The sequence below is a fragment of the Lacerta agilis genome, chromosome 1, assembly GCF_009819535.1.
Source record: "Lacerta agilis isolate rLacAgi1 chromosome 1, rLacAgi1.pri, whole genome shotgun sequence".
Classification (NCBI taxonomy): Eukaryota; Metazoa; Chordata; class Lepidosauria; order Squamata; family Lacertidae; genus Lacerta; species Lacerta agilis.
The window spans coordinates 43,079,913-43,103,795 of record NC_046312.1 but is presented as its reverse complement, the minus strand read 5'-3'; the positions used below and the strand labels follow the sequence as shown (position 1 = coordinate 43,103,795).

The 23,883-nt window shown below is 39.7% G+C and overlaps 1 protein-coding gene across 1 annotated transcript in view; it reads right to left on the bottom strand.

The window, feature by feature from the left end:
- The window catches only part of STARD9 (StAR related lipid transfer domain containing 9), an 88,829-nt gene that overhangs the window by 4,241 nt on the left and 60,705 nt on the right, over window positions 1–23,883 (bottom strand). Inside the window, exons 22-30 of the mRNA XM_033145996.1 lie at window positions 22,258–22,726; window positions 10,215–20,294; window positions 8,755–8,952; window positions 5,809–5,986; window positions 4,178–4,324; window positions 3,215–3,326; window positions 1,650–1,822; window positions 398–462; window positions 95–303 (exon numbers count right to left, since the gene is read on the bottom strand). Of these exons, the coding sequence (XP_033001887.1) occupies window positions 95–303; window positions 398–462; window positions 1,650–1,822; window positions 3,215–3,326; window positions 4,178–4,324; window positions 5,809–5,986; window positions 8,755–8,952; window positions 10,215–20,294; window positions 22,258–22,726 (11,631 nt within the window). The remainder of the gene's footprint in view (window positions 1–94; window positions 304–397; window positions 463–1,649; window positions 1,823–3,214; window positions 3,327–4,177; window positions 4,325–5,808; window positions 5,987–8,754; window positions 8,953–10,214; window positions 20,295–22,257; window positions 22,727–23,883) is intronic.

The following is a 23,883-nucleotide window of genomic DNA, read 5'->3' as shown; positions in this document are numbered from 1 at the left end:
CTCAGGAAATCTGGGAGAAGGGTTTTAGGGTGGAAAGCAGTAGATGGAGGGAAGGGTTAAGATTTCCCTCCCCCCTGCTCCTTTTCATACTCACCCAGCTCAATGTTGCTGGTGATTTTCTTATGCACTTGAGCTGTGGTAATGGTTTTGTCATACAGATGTCTCTTACTAGGATCCTTCAACATGCACAATACGGTGGAAAGGGGTTTGTTGATCATGCCTGCTCCCAGGAACCCATGTTTGGTTGCTGAAGATGAGAAGGCTTTATAATAAACTAATACATCCTTCTCCACACATTGGTATCTGATTGGAAAGGCAACATGAAAGCACCATTTTCATTAAGAATATAATAAAAGAGTATTGAGAATACTTGAAGGAACAGTTGCTATAAACTTACTTCCAACCAGCTGTTGCCTGGCCATTGTAAAGATTCCTCAGGTCATTTGAGCATACTGCCATAACCTTTAAAAGCAATTAAAATTCCTTGTTATAGTTATGGATGTTACAAATCCCTTACATTTAATTCAGCTTTGTTTCAATTCCGTGACTGAGTTCAGCTTGAGAATGGAATTCAGTATCCTCTTGTGAATGCCATATAATTATTCATTAATGAAATTATCCATTAAAATATAGAGACTGGGAACTATGTTTTGCTATTCTTTGAATAACTTTCATAGTAAACAAGCAGGCTAACTGGGAAGCATAAACTGCTGCTTTCCTTGGATCGTAAATCATACTCCCATTTGTTGCCATAAAAACATTCACCATTCTGGATAAAAAATGCAGCAGCTGGTCAAATAATAATAATAATAATAATAATAATAATAATAATAATAATATTTATTATTTGTACCCCGCCCATCTGGCCGGATTTCCCCAGCCACTCTGGGCGGCTTCCAAATCACATGAGTTGCTGTTTCAGATATATAAAAGCACTTTCAGTGTTGTTGTTGTTTTTTCTAAACCAGACCTTGGCAAATACGTTCCAACTATGTTAAGGTCCTTTCAGATGTATAAACTGCAACCATACAAAACATTTTCACTTCAGATTAAAAACAGCCAGTGAGTTTATTATGGAGCATTGTGGCTCGACATGCTACCACACTGTAGGTCTTGGTTTTCTTATCCAATGGTGGGAAAGTACACTTGGACAGATAAAAGGATATCTATTGTTCTCTCTGAGAATCTTCTGATTCCCTCTCTCATTAAAGCAATATTTTACATTCAGCAGAGTACATTGGTATTTATTGCAGCTTTAAAGCAGTGAATTTGTACAATTTGTATTCCCTCAGATTACATAGGGCCATCTCACAAATGACAGCTTGCATTCATGACCCAACCTTTGTATAAGGAAACCAGATGTAGACAATTGTGAAAAAAAATCATGTCAGTGCTTTTTTTTGTTGCCATTATGTGTGTATAGGAGCTACATTCTCAGCATCTTTCGGATATACACACAACCAGAGAAATTATCTTGCTAGTGTCAGGACCCTACACATTCTTCCTTATGTAGATGTTGACCCCATGTAAGAAAAATATCAGATGTGAGGAGGCCCTTGTAAAGGGAAAGTTAAGTAGCAAATGTATAAAGCTTTTCTACAGCCTCCTCTAGGCCAGATAAAAAGAGAGCCACCATCACATTCACTCACCTCTGCAGTAGCACTGGCCAAGACGTGTTTGGACAGATCTTCATATCCTTTTGTAGGAGAGGATGGGAAGGTGCTAGGTGAAACTACTAGGCTATGAGAATACCTATGCCTGGAAGCAAGTGGTGACGGGATACTGCTCCTTCCCATAGATGAAGAGGTCATAGGAAAAGTCTCTGAAACAGATGAGACAAATAAGGAATCGATGCCACACCAGATGCTGCAGAGAGCTGGATTTGATTTGGATGATTCTTTCGCGCATGCATGATGATCTTTAGTGAATCAGTTCAACAGTCTATTTAGCAAACAGGTAGTGATACTACCTAGGTTCAAAAACAACAGTGCAGATATTCCCAGCTGTGATGCCCAGATGTATTCTGAGGTGAGCTCCCTCACCCTGAAATTCTTCCTCATAATTTAAATCAAGAGTTACAAATCCACACATGGTTTGCATTCATCATACTGAGCACTCAGTGTGACCATTGCTGCTGGCTTTATGTCAGAAGCTGATTCCTTGAACTCCACCCTCTATTGACCAAATTTTCTAGTCTAAGGTGTAACAAGTCTAACATGGCCACCCCTATGTACCTGTGGTCAACTAGAGGTTTAAAAAATATAATACACAGAACATCTTTGCTCCAGAGAAATTGGTTGGGCTGGGAATTTCCAAGGTTGAAGTCTGTTGTACTTACATATGTGCAGCCCAGTCCTCGTGGAGACTATCCATTTGGATCTTAACTAAGCAAGAGCTCTGCCAACAGGTAAGTATTACACCAAAGCAAAACTCCACTTGCTCCATAAGGTCAAAGTTGTGCATTTGTTTCCTGATTGGTTGTTTGCTTGCTCTTTTCGCTTGTTCACTGCTGGGGTGGGTTGGAGTGGAGGAGTTTCATGCCTCGGAGCTTTTGTGCTCAATGGATGATCTTTGCTCACAGCTGCCTTCCGTTACTCCCACACTACATTTCTCAAGCAGCATGTGTGAACATATATGCAATTTGGAAAGGAATACATGTACAAAGAATTATAAGCCAATAGAGAACTGAAAACAGAGGACTGGATGGGAGAGTCTTCTCCAATGATGCTTATAATCGCCATCTCATTGCTGAGCTGAAAGGAGTCAGGTATTTACCAAAGTGCACAATAACAAAGGTTCCAGTGCATTCCTATCAGCAGACATACATCCAATTGATTTAATATTGATATTCTTCTCCCCCATGAATTTTACAATGTATTACCACCAGCTTTTCGATAATATGTAAAGGAGAATTAAGTAGATGACCCTCGAAGTCTTGTTCAACTCTATAATTCTATGAAGGTCATACATGTTTCCCATTGAAGTGTGCCATAAGATGGTGTTAACTTGCTGTGAAATTTGGGGACCTGCATTTTCTTGGAACGTGTGAAATAGCTACTGCTCAGCAACTGTATCTGCTAACTGCTTTCTTTATCAAACTGCTGATGTGTGAAATACATGTTTATAACGCCATGGTTATTTTACTTTTCTCCTTTTTAAAAACAGATGACCCATCCCATGGAATTCACGATAAGCAGATTTATTTAACCCTCACCACTTGCAGAACCCTTTTGAAGCTGTTCAAGTACATAAAGCTGACGGTTTCTGATAGATGAGCGGCCTCTTGCATCGTCTCTTGTGTGTTCTGCATCTTTGGGAGAAGTCTGCTAGATAGGGGGGGAAAAGGCAATGTGCATTCACAGGTGAAAATCAATAGCCATACTCAAATCTATCAGCTCAATATCAGACAGTCCCTTTCCTTGCCTTCTGTTACCCTTTGTGGCTTCTGCAGCAAACTTCCAAAGCAAGTTCACTTTTTTATGCCCTAAATAAGGTGTGACTAACACTTTTCAGGCCAAAGACCATATTAACCCATGACAAACTCTCCAGGGTCTTGTGATAAAGTGGGTGTGGCCATTTCCTTGCAAAAGGCCACTTTTTTTGGGGGGGGGGCGGATTTCAAGGGCATCAGAACTTTTGACATCACATATTTCCTTCACTGACACACATTGCTTTCCCAGTAGTGATGTATGGAAGTGAGAGCTGGGCTATAAATAAGGCTGGTCGCCGAAGAATTTATGCTTTTGAATTATGGTGCTGGGGGAGACTCTTGAGAGTCCCATGGACTGCAAGAAGATCAAACCTATCCATTCTTAAGGAAATCAGCCTTGAGTGCTCACTGGAAGTACAGATCCTGAAGCTGGGGCTCCAATACTTTGGCCACATCATAAGAAGAGAAGATTTCCTAGAAAAGACCCTGATGTTGGGAAAGATTGAGGGCACAAGGAGAAGGAGACAACAGAGGACGAGATGGCTGGACAGTGTTCTCGAAGCTACCAACATGAGTGACCAAACTGCGGGAGGCAGTGGAAGACAGGAGTGCCTGGCGTGCTCTGATCCATGGGGTCAGGAAGAGTTGGACACGACTAAACGACTAAACGACAACAAGTCAAGCATCAATTTGTACTGTATAATAGCCTACCCTTATGCTTCTTTGACACATAAGTTTTTGTTTTACCTGGCATTCTTGTTTGCCAAGGATGCTAGTAGGATAAGTGGCTGTGTTACTACTGTTGTATCCAGATGTTGGTCCCGAAGACAGACTGAGGGTGGAATCTGTGCATAAAGTGCTTGTGCTTACAAGGGTCTTCAGTTTGCTTTCTTCCTGTAATTAATAGGCCAATGTTATTAATTCTAAAAAAGCAAATAGTTTGGGAGTTTGTTCACAGAACCACTTAAGATGCTTATTTTCCATCTAATTTATATATATATCTCTCTCATTTCAATTTAGTTTTTTGTTTTTTCCAGCTTGCAATTTACATAATGATGCTAAAGTGATTGACCGGTCCTGTCTGCACTTCTGCTTAACATGCATGTAATAGATTTCCTGAAAACATAAGCAACTGACAACTTTATGACAAATTTAAGCTACCTATGGGAACCAGTGCATTTTCTTCTTCCCACTTTCTCTCCTCTGATGTACACACCTGACTCTGAAACTAGCACTGATTTCCACCCCTTGCAGACACTTGGCATATTTATCCAGAGTCCTCTTTAAAAAATAAAAATCTAAATGTAGGGTTTTAAAACACATACACACAACAATAACAACCTTTAAACATTATTCCAGGCAAGGAGAGGGGATTGTCTTCATGACTGCCACAAGGGTTTGCTAATTAACAGATTGTATGGCCAGCTAGGAAGGAGGTGGCATAACTGATAGTTGTTACAGGGACCTATCAATTTGCACTCTGCATAGGTGGTTTCTGCAAAAAAAATGGGGGAAATTGGTTTACTCCTCAGTTCACTTCTCTGAGGAATATTGGGCACCTGGCCAAATAAAGGTGTGAGGATCTACAGGATGTGTGTGTACACAGGCTTATTGGGGCTCTTTCTGAATTTGTAGCTGTTGGGATTTTTTTCTGTTTATGGGATGCATATTTTGAGGGTGTATAATCCTGCTACATTTAGACAAATAGCTTCAATAGTTAAATTCTCATCTGAAAAATGGAAATGGGGAAAAAGTGCTTCTCATTATTTTTGTTGGTTAATTTTAGTCAGTTGCTCCTGTACTACTAGATAAATGTTTAAAGTTTGATGTTTATCAACTTGGCGGAGTTTGGTGATATTGTAAAACTTTATTTGATGTATACATTTGTGTTCTGTATGAAATTGGAAAATAAAAATACTTGATTGCAAAAAAAAAGGAAAGCAAAGCAAAAAAAAAAAAGTTTGATGTTTATCACATTATTATTATTATTATTATTATTATTATATTATTATTATTATTCCATGCCTGGGGAAACCTAGTCAGATGGGCAGGGTATGAATAAATAAATAAATAAATAAATAAAGTGATAAAAATTATTATTATTACGCTGTTTAGCATTTTTAGGACAAAAATGTGGATGCAGCTCAGAACCTTCTGACATTGGGGTGGGTTGCCATTTCCCTGAGTGATAAACTGTGTTTTACCTATTTAATGTGTTTATATTCCATTTTCCTTCTGTGGAGATCAAGGTGGTATACATGGGGTCCCCATGCTGTTTCTCATCCAAGCACTGATGATACTGTATTGGCTTTGCTTTAGAAAGGTTATTGCATCATATGCCTCTAAATAGACACAATCTTCAGTGGTTTAAAACTTGCCTTTTGTAGTTGAGAGTGCATCTGCTCTCGGATGCGCCTCTTTTCTTGCTCAGCTCTTTCCCGGAGCTTGTCCCTGGCTCGTGCAATTTCCATTTTGGTTTCCTCTCGCGCCCTCTGGTAATCTCGGAGCAGCAACTCGATCTCCGAAGGGTGCTGGATCTTTTTTGGTTCTTGAATTCTTGGGGGGGGGGAATTAAAAATCATTATAATCATTGTCTTTTATTAATAGTGGCAAATATTAGAGCAAGCACTGCTTTATGACACTCGAATGAGAATGCACTTTACAAAAAATATTAATATTGCTTTCTCTTTTAGCTTTTCCAATTCTACAATATCTTTTTCAAGGAGAAATCATGGGATGTGGTGTGGATTGTGCTTCTTCCCTACTGAAAAATCCTTTAGTGAAGGATTATGGGGAGAATTTAGTTTGACATCAACCCAGGAAATGAAGCAAGAGAGGCATCAACATAATAAGAAAATATATATATACTTCTATCTACTTCCAAGACCACCCTTCTTGAGATGTGATTTTGTTTTAATGGCTGAGTTCAGATGGATCAAATAAGGCCTTCAGTTAAAGGCCAAAGAAAAGAGTAGTGTTTATGTTTATAGACGTCAAGAAGGCTTTTGATAATTTATCAAGGGCATTTCTACAGAGAGTACTGGAATCAGCATCATTGGGGGAATACTATGACATGATATATGAGAAGCAGCAAGCTAGTTTAATAATTAACAGTGTCAAGACCGAATGTTTTTCAGTGGAAAAGGGCACCAGACAAGGGTGCCCTCTCTCACCTCTGCTTTTTATACTGACATTACAGGTTTTGATTTCAGAAATAAGAGAAGATAAAGAGATCAAAGGAATTACACTAGATAAAGAGGTTTTTAAAATCAGAGCCTTCATGGATGACATTATTTTAACAATGGAAGAACCAGAAACAAGTATCGCTAAAGCAATAGAGATAATAGATGATTTTGGTGAGGTGTCCAGTTTTAAGATGAATAAGGTAAAGACAAAACTTATGGTTAAAAATATGCAGGAACAAGAACAAAAAGAACTCCAGGAGAAGATGGGTTTGCAAGTTGTCAAAAAGGCAAAATACTTATTAGTATTTTCGAAAATAATTATGAGAAAATGTGGAAAGAAATTAGGAAAGATTTTGAAACCTGGAGCAAATTAAGACTGTCACTATGGGGAAGAATCTCCATAATTAAGATGAATGTTCTACCAAAAATGCTATATTTGTTCCAAACAAAACCAATACATGTAATAAATAAGGAAAAATGCTTCGGAGAATGGAGGAAAGATATAATGAGATTCATTTGGCAAGGCAAGAAACCTCAGATAAAATATAAACTTTTGACAGATAAAATAGAGAGGGTAGGGTTAGCACTGCCAAATTTAAAATTATACTACAAGGCAGAATGTTTAATATGGGTAAAAGATTGGATTATACTGGAGAAAACTAACATCTTAGATATTGAAAGTTTTAACAACAGATACAGATGGCATGCCTATCTCATTTACCAAAAGTCCATAAATATTTTACAAATCATTTACTCAGAAGTGCATTATATAAAGTCTGGAACAAATATAAATTGCAACTGGAACCACAGACTGCCTGGTGGCTTTCGCCGCTGGAGGCGCATGCCATGAAAAAACTTATGAGAACAAACTGGGCATCATATAGACAACTACTGGAGGAAGATAAAGTAAAACTAAGAAAAAAATCCTATGAGGAGATACGGCAATATGTGTCAGATAGATGGCAATACCTGCAACTAATAAGTGTATTTAATTCAGATCTAAAAAATGTTTTGCAAAAGAAGATTCTAAATTGAGCACCACAATATTACAAAATAATAAGAAAATATTGTCTAAAACATAATCTTTTACTTGATTGGGAATTGATGGATGAAGAAGTGAAAGAAACTATGATCAAATGGGCTAAAGATGTCGGACATACAATATACTTAGAGTAGTGGGAGAAATTCTGGCAAGAGGATATAAAATACGATTATACGATTAAATCAAATTTTGTTAAAATGTTCCACAGGTGGTATTTAACACCAGTTAAGCCGGCCAAAATCTATAAATTGAAATCCAACCTCTGTTGGAAATGTGGCAAAGAAGCAGGAACAACAATACACATGTGGTGCGGTTGTGAGGAGCTTAAGAAATTTTGGAGAATAATACATGAGGAATTAAAGAAAATGTTGAAAATCCCAATTGTTAAAAAACCAGAGGCATATCTCCTAGGCTTGTTAGGGAAAGATATACCTCAAGTAGGGAAAAAATTATATATGCAACTATGGCAGCCAGGGTACTGATTGCTTCTAAATGGAAACCTCAAATCTTGCCCTCAAAAGAGTATTGGATTTGCAAATTAAATGAATATTTAGAACTGGCAAAGTTAACCTCAATCATAAGATATCAGTCAAATCAATAATTTAAAAAGGAATGGAAATGTTTCAAAGATTATATGTTAAAATATTGCTCTAAGAAAGATATGCTGATATGCCTAGAATAAAAATGTAAAGTACTGTATATCTATGATTTGGAAAAGAGAAGAGAAAAGAAATACAAAGAATGATACATTTGGAGAATGAAAAGATAAAGGTGGAAATAGAGATTCAAAGAAGTCGAATTGTGGCAGAGGGAAGCTGCGGGTGGGGGGGAGTATTATATGATAAGTATGTAATATTTGCTTTCAATATTTTTGGATTGTCTTCAATCTAATTTTCTTTCTTTTTTGCTGTTGCTGGTTTTCCTTCTGTACTACTTGTTCAAACAAAATAAATAAAATTTAAAAATAAAATAAAATAAGGCCTTCAGCTGCCTGGAACATGAACATGAGCTATCTTCTAGTTTCATCAAATGTATCATCAGTGCTGTCATGCAATATGAGTGTTTTGACACCAGTAAATGCTCTTGGCCATTTCTACCTCGTATTTTCCACAACATCCCGTCTCAGTTGTTGTAGGTATTCACGGCGGCGGCTAGGGAGATCTAAATCCCTCTGGTTTGTTTCCACTGTCTGCAAAAGGCTGAGATGCTTTTGTGGGCTGAGGCTACGGCTCCTTCTGAAACATTGAAGCTTCTCCTCCCGCTGCTTTCTCAGTATTTCAATGGACTTCCTGTGCCTATAGTGGGGGTGGGGGGCAGGGGAAGAAAGGTTTAGGGCCATCTGAGTTTTCAATCTCAATGGAAGAAGAATTTTTAGGTACTAGTGATAAAATCTTGCTTTCAGACTTAAAGGCTGATCCTAAGAATAATTACTCAGAAGTAAGTGCCAATGGAATTTATGGGGTTTACTCCCAGGCTAGTGAGTACTAGACTGCAGCTTTATCTGCTAAAGAGTTTTATCACTGTATTTTCATTGCTACCCCAGTGTATTGTGTATGGCAGCTTTGTCAGCAAATTGGAATCCTTAACACAGGCTTTTTTGTCTGGTATTTGTTTTGTATGTATTTCTTTTATAAAATGAATAAATATATTATATAAAAAAGGAATCCTTAACACAGGCATGGCCAAACTTGGCCCACCAGATGTTTTGGGACTACAACTCCCATCATCTCTAGCTAACAGGACCAGTGGTCAGAGATTATGGGAATTGTAGTACCAAAACAGCTGGAGGGCCAAGTTCAACCATGCCTGCCTTAACACTACCTACCGCTGCCTTAACTGTGTCAGAGAAGAATTTGGATTACATGAGATACAGGGCTGTTGCTGAAAACAGTAGCTCTAAGTGAAGTTCCCAACTTTCCTCTCTGTAACAGCTAATATAAATTTTCCAGGATGATGGTGCCGGAGCAGACCTTGGCTGAAGCTCATGATTAGTGAGGAGAGAACTTAATCACAATCCCAGGTTTGAATGGTGCACTAAGCCAAACCTTAGTTTGGCTCAGTGCAGCCAGAAAGCAAAAGGGACTGTCGAGGACCAATTCATGTGGCCCTGGTTAGTCAAACCATGTCTAAGTTTCTCTTCTCCCAACCTTACCTCAATGACAGCTGCCAGGGGCGGGGAGAGAATATGCTGCATCATGAAGTTAAGACTCTGGGTAACTGAAGCTGTATCATTACAGAAAGGGAGAATGTGACACATGGAGGCTGTTGTCAGCAGGTGCTTTGTGTCTTCAGAACACCTGGTTCTGTTGCTGTTTATTAAATTTGTACACTGCCCTATAGCCGTAGATCTCAGGGTGGTTCACAACATGGAATTACATTATAAGAGACACAAAATACATAGTAAAATACAAAACAAAAATAAGAACAAACTAATAAACCCCCCCCCCCCCGTTCTAAAGAAATACATCCAACAGATCCTGTAGTTTATTAAGAAGAAATATTCGAGCTTGAAAAGCACTAGCCAATTTTCCATTGTTTTAAATGTAAAGTAATTCACCTTTCATAGAGCCGCTGTTTTATGGGTACTGATGTCAAGTCCTCGACTACTCCACTCTGAAGAATCCTCAGTTGAGCATCTGTTTCTCCAATGCCATAATTCAGCTTTGCTTCAGTAAGTTCCACGGTAAGAGGGTGCTGGTTCATCTCTAAGTGTATGCCAGACATAATCTGGGCACGCTCTCTTCGGAGCCCCTCAATCTCCCTGGCTCTCCTTTCACTAAGCTGGGCTCTCTCTTCTGCTTCAGATGCTCTTGTGTTAACGGTCTTCCTTTCTGCCTGGCTGTGGATATCACCAGCACTTCTAGTCAGGCTAGTTAAAGAAGAACGAGAACCTCCCTGCACACCACACCAGTTGCTGAATTTATTGTGCAGAGGCAGGTCACGAAGACTGTAGCTTCGAAGTCTGTGGGTCTTTACAAAGGAGGTATTCTCACTTAGTAGAATTTCAGTATTACACTCACTTTCAGTATCAGATCCTGTATCGTCATCTTCATCATCTTGCACACCGCTCCTTTCAGACATTGGAAAAGGGCAGTGCTTTTGGTTTCTCCATGTCTGTTGGTGTTGCGGAGAAAAAGAATCAGGCACACATTCTAGTGTCTCATTTAACGATCTCTGAAATGACTTTTTAGTGGGTGAGAATTCTGAATTTCTAATGGGACTTTCATATTTGATTCCTCCAGAGAAGTTTCTCGCCCTCCTTGTGGCTCGTATCTGTCGAAATGAACGTTCCACTGGAACAGCCTCTCTGTGATCATCAACTAAGTATTCCCCATGGCTAGAAAGTTCTAAAGTGCTGCTTGAATGATAAAGTCTTTTGGTGTGAACTGCAGTATGCGTGTCAATAGTAAACCTGTGTTTTTGTTTTGAAGCACCTGAAAATTCTCTAGCTGCATTGTTATCAAAGCCATTTTCAGGCATTTTGTACATTTCCTTGCTCTCTCTAGACGTGGTAGACTCACTGTCCACCTCAGTTTGTGAAGAAGAGTCTACACATGGTTCCCAAGATCCAAAGTCATATTGTGGATCTGAACCATTTCCCCTAAAACTTGTTTCTGAGCTTGCAGTACGTTTCTGTTGTCCAACAGATCCTTTGAAAGAACAAGCAGACTTGCCTGATGTAAGTTGCTGGCTGACTGGAGTGGCACTAAGAGTCAAAATTGGGGAAGAGGCTCGGTCAACTAGCAAGCCATTATTCCTTATTCTTGGAATGTCAGTTTTACCAACAGGCTTCCTGTCCTGAGAGTAGCATGCTGGAGACAGAGAAATGCTAGAGGCAGGGTTACTAACCACAACATCTGAAGACTCAGGTCTAGAACCAAGTGAAGATGCAACAGGGAAAAGTACTGCTGGGGCATGTAATGGTACTATTGGCACCTTTGATGAAGAACTGGAATTTCTACTTAAGGAAGGCTGAGGCATAAAAGAATCTTCTGGAATATCATCATGGCTTCCCTTGTCAAGCATGCCCTGCAATTTGTGTCCCATGCCTTCTGACATTCTCTCCTTAGTCAGAGCTACAGTATCTGTATGTACTAACTTCACAATAACATTTACCTCCTGAGACTTCATTGTCTCACTTTCCACATTCGTGCTGATTGTCCTTTCCTTGTCTTTGTTCTGAGGGTGTCCTAAAATATCTGTCTGAATGCCTATGTCTTCTGTTGTTTGGGTGCAGCTGTCAGTCACAGTGGTTCTTGAGCTTTCTTCAATTGCTTTATGGTCACTTGGTTCGCTATCTTTAACATTCTGTAAGGACAAATTTCCTAGCAGCTCAGAAGTGTTGTGAAGCAGCTGTGAAAGGTGCAGGGAAAGATTCTGCATGCTTGACCAAGAAGAAGGCTGTTGGAATGTATCCTTGCTCTGCTCAGGATTTCTTGCAGATATATCTGTGTTGCTTCTCCGGTGTCTCTTCTGCCTTCTATGCCTTGTTGGTGCCTCTGTCTGTGTTTCCCGTTCACAAGTGAGTAGTTCTTGTGGTTTACTGGAGGATTTCTCCGACTCAGAAGGGTAGAGAAGAACAATTTCGTCAACTTGCATGGAAGCATTTCCAGACAGCTGAGAACCATTTTCACACCTGGAAATGCAGTTTTCTGGTGTAGCCTCAAGTTCATCATGAGAAACGTTGGTACAAGGCTTGCCACTCTCATCTGAATGGGTAGAGTCAAAGCCTTCTCTCACAACATCCCATCCCTGGAGATCTTCTGTGCTACTTATGGTGCTGGATAACATTCTTGCATTAGCATATGAACTGAGATGAGAACGGAAAGGGGAGATTTGAGAATTCAAACCATTATCCACACTGGAGCACCTCATAACTACTTGATTATCCAAACTCAATGGAGGTTGGTTACTAGAGACATCACTCGCACTTCCAAAAACATATTGTTTCCAACCAATCTTGCAGCATTCATCTTGCTGCCATGGATGAATATATGGGTTGATATCGCTTGAAATGAAGTGCATTGCATCTTTATTGTCTGTTGTCTCCATTTGATGTCTTAGATCTTCATGTGTACTCAAACCGTGTCGGTGTGCCGAAGAAACATTATTTGAGTACTTCTCTGTTTCTGTATCCACGGGATTGCCAGTTGTGTGGGCAACAGCTACTGGATAGTGAGCAGAGGAATGATCTGAAGGGTGGCTTTCCTGAGTGCTCTCTCTACAGTTTCTTTTATCACAGAAATTAGACCTCTGGGCTTGAATGGATTTCTTTTGAAATCTAGGTTTATATTTAACTGGCACACTGTCTGTCTTTAATTTGGATAAGCTTTCAGCTGTGTGCAGGTCATCCTCAGTTGGAGATGGTGGTTCAACACTCATATTTAAATCTTGTAATGACTTAGAGGTAGAATGTACAGAAAGGTCGACTTTAGAAGTTTCTGAAGCACACTCAAAATTAGATATAACAGTAATAGATGGTGCTGATAAGCTATGACTCTGCAAACATGGCCGTTGTCCATCTTCTTTGCTTCTGTTTAAATTCTGTGAAGTAAAAACTGCATTTTCACTTTTAATTATCTCTGGTGCAGGTTCTTCCTGCAAAGTCAAACAGCTGCTTCCTGGTAAATACTTTGAGGACATGCTGTCATTTACTATTGAAATATTTAGCTGTTCCGACATTAAAGATTCTCTCTTACTCTTCATCACCTTATGTGCAATTATATGATTATCTGCATTTGTATTAGGGAAGTTGTCTAAATCAACCCTGCTACTTAACTGTGGTATGCTCTGGTCTTCTTGCAAATCAAGACTTGAATGCAATGTGTGATGTAAAGTTTTGCCAATGTTTTCTAAATAGCCTTTCTGCACTGAAGCTGTATCCTTTGGTTCTTCACAAACATCTCTTTCACAATGGAATTTTTCAGTTTTAAATTTGTGTATTTCGCTGCTATCTAAAGCTGAGTTTATTTGAGAGCTAGAGTTAGTATCAGAAAGTGGGAGACAACCACTTTCTTTCATAAGAGAAAATGAAGTAGTTTCAGAAGCACATGGTTGTGGGTCTACTATCACAGAATTGTCACACTGGCTTTCCTGCATCAGACTGCTGGAAAGTGCAGGACAGTCTGATGCAGCAGCATTCAGAGGACCATGTCTCTCGGCATCACTATAACTGGTATTGAGGCTAGAAGAGGTATCTGGAGAATAGCAAGCAACATTTGGAAAACCCTGATGACAAAATGCTTGACTTTCTTGTACTCTTGACAAAAAAGTATTCTGCAGTGAGTCAGTATATGGTGGACAGAGAGAAGATGTAAAGCCTTCCGGTGATCTTGGGGACTCTAGAATGTCAACATTTTTAAGCAAAGTACTACTGGGGGTATCTTCAACTGAACACAAAGCAGGTGGCAATGCTTTGTCACTTAGATCTATTTGTTCTAAACTTTGATAAGTAAGCAAGCTTTCCGCTTGCAATTTTATTTCTGTCCTATCCACATAATCCCCAGGCTGTAAAGACTTAGTATTTTCTTGTTTATGTAGACATTCAGGGAAATAATCTTGACCTTGGTTTTCCTTCTGATACATTTCCGCCACTCGCTGAGCATTTTTGGTACTATAACTAGGATTAGTGATTTTGCTGTCTTGCTGGTGTACAGAGTAATCACCCACAGTTGAGGCAGGGACATTAAAAATGTCTGAGTCCAAATATTTGCTTCCCCCAAAATACAAAGCATCAGCTTTGTAGTTGCCCATAGGGCATTCTAACAAATGCGTGGGAAGCACTGTTGAGCTGTTCAAGTGACTAGCAGAGTATTCAGACAAATAAGAACTCATCCTGCATCCTGCAGCTTTGTCTTCACCAAAATGAGCATTTGCCCATAGGGCTTGGTCAGAACACCCTGAAAGTTTTGCTCCATCCTCAGATACTGCTATAGTGTCATTTAAGCACCCCATACAGAGATCATTAGAAGTTCTGAACACACGAATCTTAGTTTCTGGTTGGCACTCCATTTCTCCAATACTATTCATTCTGTATTCTGTCTTGATGCAATCAGTGCCTAGGGATTTATTTGTCTGTTCATATGGGACTAATGAAGTTAAATCTTTCTGACTGACAATACTGTTAAAACACTCATGAGAAGAAAGCTCTGGTAGCAATGGTGTTGCTTCTTCTACATCTTCTCTGAAACCTGAAGAGGGATAAGTAGTTGTTTTATCTGAGGTTAATGAGTCTAATGTGGCAGCTTCTTTTTGCGATGTGTTTAATGAATTTAAACACTTTTCTTCTTCTTTTGTGCTGTATTCTCCTTGAAACCTGTCCATCTCATCACTTGTACTTTCAGAAGAATACAATGTCTTGAGAGGACTAGCTTTGTTTTGTGGGTCATCAGTAGAAGCCGATACTAGTGATGCATGGCATTCTGCAATATATGGTTTTGAAAATGTGTCATCCATACTAGGATTCTGCTCAGGTGCAGTGTAATTAGACATTTTATTGGATATGAAGTCTCCCTTCCCCTGTCCATTCTGTTCTAACTGATCAGGAGGAAATGTAATACATTTATTGTTCATGACAATGTCAGACATTCTAGCTTGCAAGTCACTATCCATTTGTGTTTCATAGTACTGGAGAACTACTTCATTGTTGATACTATTACTTAATAGCATTTCAGGACTGCTTATTATAGTATGGACACCCTTCATATTTTCTTCATCTGTACTTATTCCAGGAAACAAAGAACTATATGCAGATTGATTACAAAGGTTTTCAGCAGTCGCAGAACTTAACCCATAGTTGTGATTTCTGTGTTCTAGCGGACCTGTTTGGTTAATGGACATTGAATCATCAAAAATTTCATTCCTTGAAAAAATGAGAGGCAGCCTTTTATTTTCTTCTGATAAATCACTTAACACGGTGTCATTGTTTGAAAACCAGTAACTACTTTTGTTCTCCAATAGAAATTCAGCTTGATTTTGTGAAACATCCACTTCTAGGCTTTCTCTATTTTCTTCCAAATTTTCCCCAACCTTTTGTGTTTTTAAAATATACACATTTTGTATATTAGTACTTTGCTCCAGTTTCTGAGCTGTTGCCAATGGTAGGGGCCTTGCTGGATGTACGGTTTCTTTTTCTTTAGGTATGCTGTTAACTGGCATACATTTATCATCACATATGTTTCCACCAAAATTTGTATCACTGTGTTCTGAAATATTTCCATGAGAATTTGTAGAAAGACTTCTAGATCCATTAATATTTTCACCACTGCCAGTTTGTTTAAATTCTTCATTAATCCCACACTGTCCAATTACAGCTCTGTTGTCACATGCACAACCATTACTATTGTCTTCTGGTGTCTCATTAATTATACCTGTGTAAGTCCAAAGCCATGATGGCTTTTCATGCTGTTGTGTTTTAATAATATCAAGACACACTTCTGTTATCTGGTGCACATCCTGTTCTTCTTCCAGATTGGAAGAATTGAAGTATATTTCTGGTATTTCAGAATTTGTTCCATTATTGGTGTTGTCACAATTAATAAAACCATGTACTGGATTTTCTTGCTGCAGTACAACATTGTCATCAGTGTGTAGCGTAGTTAACCTGGAATTCACATTTTCTGTTGCATCACAATGTTCTTTGCTCACCGTTTCAGAACAAATCACATCCCCATTAACTTCATTTTCTTGAATAACAGTCGTGGGGTACATTAACAAACTTTCTATTACAGATGTCTCATTGTCAGTATATATATATTTATCATCTTCACTATAGGTTAAAGCATTTTCTTGCCTACACTCAATGGTTATTGCAGTTGCCGAGGGCTCAAAACTCAGGACATTTTCTAAAATTCTGTCAACCTGAACTGTTCTTTCACATTCGTCAAGTAAGTCTGTAATATTTTGAGTAAAAATGGTTGGGCTACAACACCCAGCCGGCACAGTGCTCTTAGAGTTTGCTTCTATGTCTGCAGGACAATCACTCTGTTTTACAGTTTCATGGATTTTATTTTCATTAACACTGTTTGAATGAATAATGCTATCGGGTTCCATTGCTGGTTTTTCTGGACATGGTTCTCCTTTGTTTTCATCAATCAGCTGGTTATTTGTTTCATCATGCGTCACTGTTGTAGCCAGCTTCTTATAATGTTCCTCGCTGGTACTCTGAACCAAGCTAACATTTTCTGAGTTCATCCTACTCTCTACAGTTTCACTTTGAAATTCACCGCTATGGTAACTGTGCAACCTCTGACTATATTTAATTTCCAATATGTCACATTCCAACTTGTTGACACTATTCATTAATTTAATAAGTTCTTCAGAGTTTATCGTCTTACTATTAAGTTCACATTTATTATCTTCAGAAGTAGTTAAAGCTCCAGTATCAACACCATTTTTTGGATGTTCTGATTCTTTATCCACATACTGATTCTGTTCTTGGAAGGCTGTGACTGATTCAATTCCATCATTTCCCAGCATTCGCACACAGTCCTTTTCAGTGTTATTTCTGGCTTGATTCGAATTCACTCCTGAGCCATCATTTTTGCTAAAGTCCACATGAAAAACTGCAGCTTCCTTCCCCACTCTTGATGCAGGTATATGCCAAGCTTTGGTTTTGCCACACTGAACACTGGAGCCAAACAAGGAAGTATCTTCAACTTCCTGTTGCACTGTGAGTTTCTGATCAGTGGTGCCAACAGAGTTAGGATCATTCACATTATTTTCCACAGAACTAGATTTGGTGAGATGAACATCCTTAAGTGTCATGGAACCATGACATTTCCCAGCATATTTTCCCATTCCAGCTATGTCTTGATAATGCACATTTGAATTGGATTGGAAAGTGGATTTATCACTATCAACTGAAAGTTTAGTTTCCCCCCCATTTTTGTCCATAGTTGAACACATTGATTTGTCAGTCACCAAATCCATAGAAGTAGATGAAGATGTTCCCTGGTCAGAAAAAGAGAGCATGGTCTTTTCCCCTTCACTGGTCTGTTCCATCATATTTTCAGCATCAGAAGTTAACAAAACATTTTGGCTAACACTACTTCCAGAACAGTCAAGTTCTGAACCTGAATGAGAATCACTTGTTAATAATTTAGTCTGAATTTCACAGTTACTTTCTGAACACAAGTCTTTCTCTTGAAATTCTTCTTCTACTTCTCTAAATGAAGGTACCTCTAAAGCAGATTCTGTCACAGCATCTCTCTTTTCTTGCATACTGAATCTCTCGGTCTCAGAAATTTGTATTGGTAGAGCAAACTGATCACTGTGGCAAAAATCTGTTTTCTCACTTTGACACAATTTATTCTCTATACCAATTTCTTCTGCAGCCACTTGTTGGTATCTTGTTTTTGGCACCAGATCAAAATTACTTCCACCATGTAAGTATATCTTGTCACTAGAATATTCTTCTTTCCCATCATTGTTGGTACTCTTGCTTAATGCATCACAGAGATAGAAACTTTCATCACTAAATAAATTTACTCCCTCTTTTGAAAACAAATGTTCATGACCTTGATACTTTTTCTGTGCTTTACCCAATGCAATCAAGTCAGGAGATCCACTGGGTACCGTGCAGGTGGATTTATCTATGGGGTTTAAGTCAACTACCTCCGAGTCTCTTATGTTGCTGTTAGAGTCACAATCAAAGTCTTCTTTTTCAATTGTTCTAAAGAGGCATTCTTTGAAATTAGTATTCACATAAATGTCTTCTTTCTGTATAGTAGCAGATCCACCCTCAGATAATTCATCAGGCTGCTGGCAATTAGACTCAGGTGGAGAAGCAACTTCAGAATAACCATATTTTGTAATAAATGTAGAACCATGACCAAACTGAACGTTTTTGGTTGACAGAGAAAACGGTGGCATGGCTCCTGGAGCTTCAATTTCAAGGTGTTTCCTTGTTTCTGGAAAAGGTACTGATGGTGAAAATGTTTCTATCGTGTCTGGCTCATGAGAAACCCAATACGGTTTTTTATAACAGGAGACAAATGATAATTCTGCAGCTGACTGCCTTAGGTCATCTTTCTTCATCCAGCAGTTTGACTTGTTAATAGGGTGAAGCTGAGCAACCCGGAACTCTGAGTGATCTTGGGAAGAAGGAATTGTTATGATGGGGCTGGTCTTTCCATTTTTTGAGTCACAAGACAACCAAGCATCTGGGAAAACAGGAAGGTTTTCACCTGCAGCATTTGATGTTTGATCAAATGAACTCTCTGGTCCAGAAACACAAATTTCCATTTCTTTTACTGATTGATCATAAATGCTACTAGAACTAGACTGTGCATCCAGATAAAAAGAACCAGTATTCAGATTCAAGTCATTGGGTCTTTTTACACTTTCCTTACAGATCTCATGGTTTTGCTGTTTGTTGCTCTTTATGGATCTTGACCTTGGATTTTGCAAATTCCAAAAAGCCTCTGCGGGAACTTCATCAAATGACTCTAATTTGGATTCCTCTGCTATATCTTCTGAAACTTCATCAACATCCCCTAGACTATCAAGAGAAAAGCTTCTTTCATTCATAGTCCAATTCTTGTTTGATAAAGATGTGTTTGCTAACAGTGAGGCAGACTGACGGTTATTAACAGGTTCCTGATGGACCTCAAGAAAATTAATTGTATCTTGACTTTCAGTTTTCTTTACTTTTTCTGAAAGAGAATCTTGGGACATCTGGCTGTCATCACTTTCAGAACCTTCCAGCTCAACTGTGTGCTTGATTCCAGATGACTCCGTATGACTCAGTTGACTTGTCAGGATATTTGCACTAGCAGATGAAAGAGAATCTACAGAATAGGCACTATCTGTATCAGAAAACTCAATGTCATCATCTTCTTGCCAGCTTCTCAGTGGCTTGGGAACTGCTTTTGAGATTCCATCGCTCAACACCTCAGCACTGTGCCATCTTTTTTCCTCATGACAGAGTGGTGTGGGGGCATTTATATTGTTAAGGCTTCTTGCTGAAGTTGCTAACCTCAGGAGTTCAAGCTCTTCCTCTGAATGTTTGTCCTTTGAATGTCTTTTCACATTATTTGCTGATTGGCTTAGATGCTTTTCTGGTGGTTCACCATATATTGCTGATTTTGTATGTTCCTTAGAGGAATTTCCTGGAAGTGAAGTTTTGTGCTTTTTTCTTGTATCAGTTCTAGTCTTTCTGCTAGCTTCCTGACTGTCACTCTTTCCTAAGTGCTTCCCTTTATGCTGATTTGAATCTGCCAGTGCTTTTAGTTTTCCCACCTGTCTTCCTGTTTCAGATTCACTTTTTTTCTTGAAGTGGTCAGGAGAATTGGTCTTAGAAATCTGGGCTTTAGATCTAGTTTGCCTTGGTTTGCTATCTGATTTCTCCATTGTTTCGTTATCTTTGCAGATAAGAGAAATTACTTCTGTATTACTACTGTCATTGTTCACTCTTCCTTTACTTCCCAAATATAACGACTTTTGAATTCTGATCTGCTGTCTGTTGGTTGGGAAGGCATAATCTCTGTCGTCATGAATGTTATCTCTTTTGGAAAGTTCTTTAATTGCTCTTGGAACATACTCTACAGACAGTGATTTCCTTCCTTGGTTAACTTCACAGCATCCATGGCTGTGTGCTGAGGTAGGTACTTGAGAGGGATCCCTCTTCAAGAAAAAACTGTAAAAACAAAACCAACAATATGTTAAGAAATTTGCTTTATGGTGTTTTATTTTTTTAGGCAGGTACAACATTGCTTTCATAATCATGCTTGTTGTTGTTCAGTCATTCAGTCGTGTTCGACTCTTCGTGACCCCATGGACCAGAGCATGCCAGGCACCCCTATCCTCCACTGCCTCCCGCAGTTTGGCCAAACTCATGCCAGTCGCTTCGAGAACACTGCGAAGTGTTCCATTGGGGTAATCATGCTTACCCCAATGGAAATCCTATCATTGTCATTTGCTTAGGAGTCAAGTGGTTGCTCTGTGGTGGACTAATAGGCAAAATACCTACCGTATATACTTGAGTATAAGCCTAGTTTTTCAGCACACTTTTTGTGCTTTAAAAGCTGCCCTCGGCTTATACTCAAGTCAACCATTCCTTAAGAAGTGTACAAGAATGGTGGTTCTTTACTCTCCCCAGGCAGCTTATTCCATTCCTGAACTGCTCACATAAATGCAAACTTTAGAACCCAGAAGGCAGAAAGCCTATCAGTTAAGGAAGTATTAAAACCCCACAGGTGCTCACTTTCCCTGGCTCCTGCTTAAACAGGACAGGATCCCAGCCTTCTCTGTATAACACAAGGGAACATTGCACTGTGGGTTAAACCACAGAGCCCTAGGGCTTGCTGATCAGAAGAATGGCGGTTCGAAACCCTGCGACGGGGTGAGCTCCACAGCAGCAAAGGAGGAAGTGGCAAAGGTGAACCGGCTTATACTTGAGTCAATAAGCTTTCCCACATTTTTGTAGGGAAATTAGGTGCCTCGGCTTATATTTGGGTCGGCTTATACTCGAGTATATACGGTAAGTTGATGCTAAGAGCCTACAGCAGGAATGGGCATCCTGTGCCCCTCCATCTGATGTTGGAATCCAACTCCCACCAGCCTCAGCCTCAGCCAGCATAGCCAATGCACAGAACTAACGGGAATCCAACAACATTGAAGATTACGGGCTCCCCATCCCTGAACCTATAGTATGATTGCTACTTCCAACCCAAGATCATAGGGACAGTATTCAATTAAATATTTCAACCCGTGCAACAGGATTTCCCCTTTCTTCTCTCCACACATGCCCTGCACTGTCCCCAAATCTGATCTAGAGGGTTGAGGGAACCCCAAGTACAGAGTTGGAGGGGGGGTGAGGGGGAGAACATTCAGCCCGACAGGCAGAAATCCTTGCCCTGATAGAACAGTCTCCTTAGCACTATGTTGAATACAGTCCTATGTAGACAAACATACCAAGTCAACAGAGTTATGAAGCACTAGTCCTTACCTGAATGGCCCAGCAATTGAGAGACCAATAGGAGGCCTTGACAAGCTATCAAATCTTGTTGGGATGAACCTGCTGACCAGCAAATCTTAATATGACATGGTCTGGATTACACTGGATCTGAGAGGATCTCAGTGTTTGTTGAACTGACATGTTCAATCTTGAAAACTGTATATTACTATATAGGCAACCTCTGAGCTAGTGAAGGAAGTGTGGCAATTTATACAACATTTCACCAATTCTTAAAACAGGTGATCTGTTTCCAAGTACAAGTTTGGTCTATAAAGTCCTAAATGCTTTGGAACTACTTCATTTAAAGAATAGCCTTCCACCTTCCAAGGCAAGATATTGACAGGGGACCATGCTTTCTCTTATGGCAAGCTGCCTCAACAATTCCCTCCCCAGAAAGGTTTGCCAAGTGCTGTCCTTTTCTTTCCAATGTCACATCAAAACTTTTTCATTTGCCTTAACTCTCACTCCTGTCAGTTATGACAGGGCTCTAATGATTAATCAACTAAAAGTTTAGTTGACACATCTGCTGATGAGACTGAGTAAGCTTGGAACCATGACATTTAAAATGCACTTTGAAGTTAATGAAAAATGTGCTTTGTCAAAACAGATTAGTATTTTGAGAAGAATTGTGCGAAGTATTCACCTGCAATGTGTTGGCTGATTATTTAAAAAGCTGTTTCTTCTGCATTGCAAGGAGCATGAATCTGATTCTGGCTGTGAACACTTGAAGTCCCCAGAAGTTACTGTGGTATCTTGGTTCAGAGACTGGGAATGTTTCACATTATCCTCATTAATCCAGCAATTAGCTTCTAAGTGTTCCAGATTTTTCTTGGCCTCTAGCAATTTTTGCTTCTTCACAATCCTCTCAAGATGCACTTTAACCTTCTTCCGGCTTAAATGTCTTTCTGCTTTCTTCAAAGAGTATTTCCGTAAAAGTTCTAGCTGTACCAGTTTCTTCTTGTTCTGCTCTGTCAGGGATGGGACAGTTTCTGACTCCAATACGTTCTGGACTCCAACTTCTGCATATGATTTGACTTCTGTCTGCACAGCAGATTCCTGCTGCTGTTGCTGGACAGCCAGCCGTTTCCTTTCATCAACGAGCCACTGCTGGTCTAGGAAATCAAGCAAACAAATGAACAAAAAGCATGAAAATCAGCAAGTCTTGTCAGTTCTGTTGTAATTTATCAACACCACTGAGAATTTATGAGGAGAATAATCAACTCTATGTCAATTTTACAATTTGTTTTGAGAAATAATTTAAGCAAGATCAGCCTGACATTGTGGGTCTAGGTGCAGTGAAGTTGTAAAGGGCCAAGGCATGTTGAAGCTGCAGTAAACACAGGACAACCAACTGGGATTCAAACAGGCCACAACTTTATTAATTACAGATGCCAGCAGGTTTTGGCACAGACATTGGGTGTGTATCCTGAATCAACCAGTCGATTAAGTCAACCAGTGGTTAAGCAAGGTTAAGGATTGCCCTATGTCTTACATCAAATCAGGGTGGAACTCCCCACCCGAGATCACCATTTTGAGGGTGTTATAGCCCATCAGCCACCTTCTGGGTATCCGGACAGAAGCACCTCACCCTGGATCCCTTTAATGGGATATTCTGATTCCTTGGAGGGGCAGGGCTCCCAGCCTCCCAGACCACCAAGAATAAGGATCCAACCTAATGCCTTATCTGCTATCAAGTTGTGACAATTGCTATGAGGTAGGCAAAACCCTAAAATAAGCCCAATTTGTCTGCAGGTAAATTCCTTCCTGTCCCCGAATATGGTGACTCAAGATTTCCATAGCAAGGTCTTATGCAGGACCTACAGGCTCACCCTTGAGCTGTCCTACAGATAAAGTGTGGGGTGGGCAATTGATGAATCGAGCATTGACTGAGGCCAAGGCCTAGGCACAGCTGGCTTTTATAATCAGGGAGTCTACTTCCTAAACCACACCCCCAAGCTTGCCCATGATTGGTTGCATACACATGTAAGCCCCAGCAGCCAGGGTGACCGACAGAGAAGAAAGTGATGTCCCCTTTCAGCAGCGCCCAAGTTGGAAGATCGCACCACAGTAGATCCCTGGGTGGCTTACAATAATTAAAAATTCTGTATCAAAAACAGTAGTCCTAAAAACCAGTGGTCCTAAAAACACAGAGGCAAAGGGGGTTGTGGGGAGAAGGGAAACAAAAACGCAACAGGTCTGGGATGGTAATCCTTGCTGATGGTGAATTTTCCAGTACAGTGGTACCTTGGTTCTCGAATGTAATCCGTTC